Source organism: Protopterus annectens, chromosome 6.part0, assembly GCF_019279795.1.
Source record: "Protopterus annectens isolate FY-2018-M chromosome 6.part0, PAN1.0, whole genome shotgun sequence".
NCBI lineage: Eukaryota > Metazoa > Chordata > Ceratodontiformes > Protopteridae > Protopterus > Protopterus annectens.
The window spans coordinates 1,190,441,718-1,190,448,713 of record NC_056737.1 but is presented as its reverse complement, the minus strand read 5'-3'; the positions used below and the strand labels follow the sequence as shown (position 1 = coordinate 1,190,448,713).

At 43.8% G+C, this 6,996-nt stretch overlaps 1 protein-coding gene across 1 annotated transcript in view; it reads left to right on the top strand.

The window, feature by feature from the left end:
* Positions 1–5,814: 5,814 nt before the first annotated feature.
* Positions 5,815–6,996, top strand: part of LOC122803965 (arachidonate 12-lipoxygenase, 12R-type-like) — a 44,474-nt gene continuing 43,292 nt past the window's right edge. The window contains exon 1 of the mRNA XM_044073643.1: positions 5,815–5,982. Coding sequence (XP_043929578.1) covers positions 5,836–5,982 — 147 coding nt within the window. The 5' untranslated portion in view covers positions 5,815–5,835. The remainder of the gene's footprint in view (positions 5,983–6,996) is intronic.

The following is a 6,996-nucleotide window of genomic DNA, read 5'->3' as shown; positions in this document are numbered from 1 at the left end:
AACTGCATTGGTCTAATTCTGTCAGTCCTACTTTGAGCAGGACTGTGAGAAACTCTCCTCTGTAAGTTAACTGGACAACAGGTTTCAGCCAGCTGAGATGGGTACTGTAAGTCTCATTTTTGATGATTGTTATGTTTTGTACTACTGCAACATATTTAAATGCTGTAAATGGCATATTTCCTCTTCTGCCCATATCCTTGTTGCCAAGGAAGGCAGATGGAGTTGGGCAGATAATTTTCCAGTTCTTGTGACCATCAGGCCTTCACCCCACCTCCACTAGTGTCCCATTCATTCTCCCAAGGTTGATGGACAAGTGACAGGAAAGGTGCAGTCCTTTGCAACTGGACATTTTCTTCTTTAATGCTTACATTTTCCCCAGTGTACATAGCTGCTGAGGTGCAAGGATTTCACACATAATGGGCATTTTGTGAGGGATTGACATGCTCCTTTTTGTGGGTGGTATCCTCTCAGTCAGCACTGACACCTTTGAAACAAGTACCTCTACTGAGTTGAGGTACCCTTTGGGTATTCTAAGTAGTGATCATACCTCAGGTATGCACCCCAAAGTTCCCCTAGAAATAGGCAGAGGAGGAAAGTATATTACACTGATCCTGTTGCCTTGGCACTTCTCTCCCCATATCTCTATCCGTCTCTCCCCAACTACCTCTTCCAGTGTCCAAACAACAAACTGAACCTGAGATATATGGGACACAGTCAGAGCTTTACCTTCTGTGCCACAGACTTGGCTAATCAGCATAACTTTTGTCAGCATAGGTTCATAGGTTCATAGGTTCATACTAGGCTATCTGCCCGAGGGCATTTACAAGCCTAGCCCATAGTTTTGTGGCTTACGCCACCCCTTTAGTTTGGAGAAACTATGCCCATTATTTTGCTGTGCCTCTGTCGAGCAGTGACACTGAGGTAAACCCTGGGGTATATCTGCGATCTCCCATCCATTGGTCAAGATTCCTCTTGAACAAGGCCAGCGAGGTGCTCTGCCTCACATATACCGGGATTTTGTTCCACAGCATAGGGAGTCTTTGGGTGATGAATCTATCCCTCCAGCACATCCTATTAATAACCGTGTCGAGGTTTAAGTCTCCCGCCCTTGTGGCTCTGAGGGATCTAGATTTTTTGAGGTGAAGCATGTTCATCAAATCTGGGTTTGACATGGCCTTGTATGTCAGGCACAGGTCACCTCTGAGCAAGCGGTAAGCAACTGAATAGAGCTGGAGTTCTTTCAGTCGGGCAGCATAAGACAGATTTTTGAGACCCTTTATCCTTTTGGTGAGGAACTTTTGTGGCCTCTCCAGCTGCTGCAAGTGTCGGGTCAGATACATTCTGAATGGGGCATTGTACTCAATCATTGGTCTGATGAATGATGAGTATAGGGAGACTATGACCTCCCTTGATCTAGATGTGAATCCCTTCATGATAAGGTGGGCAATGTAGAAGGTCTTCCTAACTACTTTAGCAATATGAGTGTCGAATGAAAGGCTACTGTCAACCTGGGTCCCCAGGTCCCTGATAACTTCTTCTGTGATCAGTGGATTGCCACCTATATGGCAGCTAGGGGTAACCTTGTTTTACCTGAAGGGTATGACTATGCATTTCTTGGCATTTAACTTTAGGCCATGGCTCTGGCACCAGTTATCCATTTCTGTGAGACCCTTCTGAAGGATATCTGTGTCAGATGTGTTTTCGACTACGGCGCCCAGTTTGCAGTCATCTGCAAACTTTGTCAGCCATAACCCTCCTGTGTTTGCTTGTACTTCAGAAAAGTAGATGTCAAACAAGAGTGGGCCCAGGACTGAGCCCTGTGGGACACCACTTGTGACAGGCTTTGAGTCTGACATGGCGCCAGCAACTCTGACCCTGTGGGTTATGTCACTCAGCCAGTTTGCAACCCATCTTGTGATGTATGGGTTTACATTTAAGTTGATGAGTTTTTCAATGATACCCGAGTGGGGTATTGTATCGAAAGCCTTCGCCAGGTCAAGGTAGGCTGTATGGACTGCCTTCCCCTCGTCAATGGCCTTGGTGACTGTTTCGAAAAAGTCAACCAAGTTTAAAAGGCATGATCTGCCTTTGACAAAGCCAAACTGGGTTGGATCCAAAGTCTGCAAATTCCCTATGTCTTTATTTATGAGATCCATTATGATCCTCTCCATGGCTTTGCAGATAAGGCTTGTCAAACTAATGGGACGGTAATTTCCAGGGTCGGTGGAAGCACCGCCTTTGTGAAGTGGGACCACAGTCGCTGTGCGCCACTCCCTGGGTACGTATCTGGAGGTGAGACTAAGATTAAACAGCTGTCCTAACTGCGGGTTTAATTCCTCGTTGAGTTCATGGAGCACACAGCCAGGGACACCATCAGGTCCCATGGATGATGTGTTCTTTGCCTTGGAGAGAGCAGTTCTCACCTGGGCGTTAGAGATGTTTGGGGGGCTACAATCATTTGGTATAGATATCTCTCCTTTTGGGGGGGAGAAGTTTGCACTGAACCTGTCAGCCAGTATGTTGGCAATGTCTGTAGGATCAGTAATCTTCACATCATTTTGAACTAATTCTGAGCATATCTGGGAGTTTCCTCCCAGGTTTCTGACATAGCTAAAGAATGCCTTATGGTTGTCTTTTGAGTCCTTAGCTATTTTTCTCTCAAAATTAGCTTTGGATGATTTTATGAGAGCTCTTAGCTTTTTACTTATAGTGATCAGCAGTGTCTTACCTTTTAAGGATTTTGCTCTATCTTGTAGTAGCTTTCTCCTTTTGTTGTAGAGTTTGTTTATGGCTGGGGTCCACCAGACTGGACGCTTGCCTTTGGTACAAAGAGTCTTTGTTTTGCTTGGGATTGCCTGATCCATGCAGCCCTGCAGGTGCTGGTAGAAGGCATTTGTAAGTGATTCAGCGGTTTGAGTAATGCTTACCGCCGGCTCGGGGGCCTTAAAGGAGACCACACTAGTCTTTAGAAGTGTGAAGTCGGCTTTCGAGAAGTTCTTTACTGTGGTCTTTTTTATTTCGGGTGGGGGCGGGATGAGGACCTCCAGCGAAATTAGTTTGTGATCTGATCTCACCAGTGAGGGGTATACTTCCGGTGTTGAACATTGTGCTCCCATGTTCATGATGATGAGATCAAGTATGTTTTCTCCTCTTGTGGGGATGGTGACTAGTTGTTCCATGGCATTTGAGTTTATGAATTCCAGGAACTTTTGGGCTAGAGTGTTTGGGCTTGAGTAGTGTTCCCAGTCTATATTAGGGTAGTTGAAGTCACCTAGTATGATGGTGTTCGGAGATACATTTATCCCCTCCAGTGTTTTCAGGAAAGCCATGTGAGGTTCCTGAGTTTGCGAGGGTGGCCTGTAACATGCTACAAATTGCAGAGCAGTCTTGCCTATGGTTAATTGCACCTGGATGGTTTCCGATGCATCATGCGTTGCCACCAATCTTGAGGTGTGAGTGTCCTTGATGAATATGGATACCCCCCCTCCTTTCTTGGTATTGTCCGGATTTTGGGGCCGGAACGCATGATATGAGGTAAAACCTGATAGTGCTGGGGTGCTCTCAGGAGCCTTGAAGCACCCTTGAACCAGGTTTCTGTCACAGCACAGACATCGCTGTTCTCCATACTGAGAAGGGCCTCGAGTGCGTGCATCTTGAGGTTGAGACTTCTGGCATTGAGCAGCATTACCCTAAGTTTTTTTTCTTTGTTGTGTTCTAGGTTGGTAGCTTTAGAATTTGAGCCTTGCCTAAAAAAGGCACTATGGGGGTGGCAAGAGCCTTTGCCAAAATCCGGAATCCCAGGGGTGACAGGTGCAAGCCGTCCCTTGCGAAGCAGCGTGGCTTGTCCAGCATGTCATCCCAGGCAGACAGACATTGGATCCCCTTTGAATGACACCACAGTTTAAGCCAGTTGTTAAAACTGATCATCTTATCTCTGTATTGTGGCATCATTCTTGGTGAAGGTAGGATACTGCTCAAGGTCAGGGTCATACCTGCTTGGGCTACATAATCAGAGAGCTCCTCAATGTCTCTTTTCATGTAGTCCAAGGAGGTACGTCTCAGGTCGTTTACACCAGCGTGGACAATGATTGAGTCGTACTTGTACCTGCTGTTGAGAGACCTGAATGCTTGTGTTATGTGGCGGATTCTAGCGCCCGACAGGCAGCTTACTGTGACCTTCTCCTTACTCAGTCTGGTGAGCGGGACGTCAGTGTGTCTGACTATGGAGTCACCAATGACTAGTGTGTCTGGCATTGTGTTTGGCCTTAAGGGCTGTGACTGCTTGACACTCTGACTGTGTGGTCTATGTGTTGCAGGTGTTGTCTTCTGAGGTGGTAGTTGTTTGGGTGTCTGCTTTGGTGGCCTCTGCTGTTTTGGTAGATTTTTGATCAGAGCCTCCGAGTATGTCTTTGTGTGTTTATGTGTATGATTTGAGGTTGTGATGGTATTATGTGAGACTGGGTCTATAGTGTGTGTGGTTGCCTTCTCCTCCTGTCTGGTCTTGCCAGTCCTATGTTGAGAGAGCTCAGCCTCCAGTTTGGCTGTGTAGTTGCATCTCTCGCATGTATTTGTGTTTTGTGGGAGGAGGAGATGGTTGTCTGTGTACATGAGGCAATTGTAACATTGCCTCAATATTCCCAGGTTCACCAGCTGAGCAGGAGAGGACATTAGCAACTGATCCCTCGACAAGCTAGAAGGAATAGACAAAAAAAACTTTAAAAAGGTTCCGGGGGATGTGGGTGACCGAGAAATGGGGTTTGCCTTTTTGGGGTACTAGCCTTTTGTTTTGGTAATGTAAGCTTTGCTGAAATAGGATGATTTTTAGCAGAACAGCCACAGTCTTGGTGATGGAGAGCAGAGCCCTGAAGATGCAGAACAGAACCTTGGAGAGGGAGAGATGAAACTTTGGATAGATAGCAGAACACTAGTGAGAGAGAGCAAAACCCTGTGAGTAGAATGTAAGAATCCTGGGATGAGGAGCAAAATCCTGAGGATGGAGAGAACAGCCTTCAGAATGGAAACCATGCAGTGGAGTGGAACCATGAGAAATCTTTTTTTTTTACCGCACCTATGTTTGAATGACAATAAGTATTAATGCACTAAAGATTGACAAAGAAATAATACTTCTTCTAACTGGGGAAAGGAGCTCAGATTTTAGTGACTTTCAGACCTGGATTCCTACCCAGAAAATATACTATAAACCAGTTCATAGCACTCAGAGGATGAAGCAGTGTGACAGGACTCGGAAATCCTTGGAAACATATAGAAAGACAGCACCTATAAAGATGGCTGCAGATACAGTCAATACTGTTAATCAGTGTTCCCTGTGGGCAGTGACTCTGGGAGAAATAGCAGTGTCTGGTAGGAATGGAAACTATTAGCCTGTCTCTTTTCTTTCATGAGCCTTCCAAGCTGTTTACAGCAATTCCACTCATACAATTTAAAAGAATAACTATCAAACATAAGTAACAGAAAGTTGAAGGGTCCATCCTTGTTTAATATGTAGGAATTATTACAAAGGTGTTCTGCATCACAAGAATACATATGTAAGACTTACTAGTAAAATTAATGAAACAAGCAGTCCAATATTCATTTGACTGAAGATATTAGCTGAGTTAGTTGAAAAATGAATTTAATGTTTATGCAAGAAATGGCTTTCTTAGCCTTACAAAATATCAGACACGTGAAGACATTTCAAATGGATATTTCAAAAGTGTAGTTTGCATAAAGGTCACCTGCCCATCTCAGCATGTTATGTAAGATTTATAATTAGGGCACTGTACGTGCCTGCTGCTTAGACAGAGAGAAAGCATTTCAAGATTAAACAGCTCTACAATGGCTTCACTGAAGTATGAAGTACAGGTTGCAACGGGTAACTATTTTGGGGCAGGGACCTTCGACAAGGTCTATATCACCCTAACTGGTAAGAAAGGAGACAAAATAACAAAGAGCAGAAGGACCCAAGTGAGCTTCTCAGAGAGTGTAAGTGTCTGTAGCAAAAGTTTGTATCTGCCATGTTTTCTTAAGACACTTTTTCTTGTTATCTTTTGTGTAATACTGCTCTTTTTTTAATTTCCTAATGAATGATTAAATTTACACCAAGTAGTTTAAAGTTAAAATGTATTTATTTAATATTTGTTGACTAGGACAGAGTCTCTTTTCAGTGGATGCCTGCGGAGAAATGGTCCAAACATATGTCTTTGGAATGTGGGAGGAAACCGGAGCACCCAGAGGAAACCCACATGAACTTAATGAGGACATGCAGGCTCCACACAAAAGTCACCCCAGCTCAGAATTGAACCAGAGAACCTCTTGCTGTCAGGTGTTAACACTAACGGCTGAACTACTGCACTGTCCAAAATATCCACACATTATGTGTATAAACAGTCCATAAAAACACAGTGAAGAAATTGATAGTGTAGATGTTTTGCAAATTACAAGCTCACTCATATGTTAATAGAAACAAACCCGGCAGGAAGGCATTGTGTGCCCAGTAAACTGTAAAATGAGACATTAGGAGTGTCAGAATGAAGACCAAGCTGTGACAATCGCTGGCCACAGAACAAGAAGTGTATGTTGATAGGTTCTCTGATGTAAATCAAATATCATTTTTTCAAATTTTACTCTGGTGCAAACACTAGGAATTTGCAGAGTTAAAACAACACATTTGTTTGTCTGTGTTCATGTTTGCGGTGTAAAATTGTACCAATTTGCACTCTCACTTATGAAATAAAATCAAAGCTGGGGTTTCTGCAATCCTGGGAAAATGAAATAGGTAAGCTAGACAAACTGTCAGAAGAACAGACTGACAGAGTAGTACTATCCAAACGTATACATGGTGTTGGGTCAACTTCTGAAACTGTTATGGCTGTTGATGCACTTAAAAAAAAAAGAAAAACCCATCAGCATCAAATCTAACTCATATGTCAATGTAACACATATGTCAGGGTAACACACATGTCAGTGTAATGGTGAAGGTAATGTTTTTGTAACAGC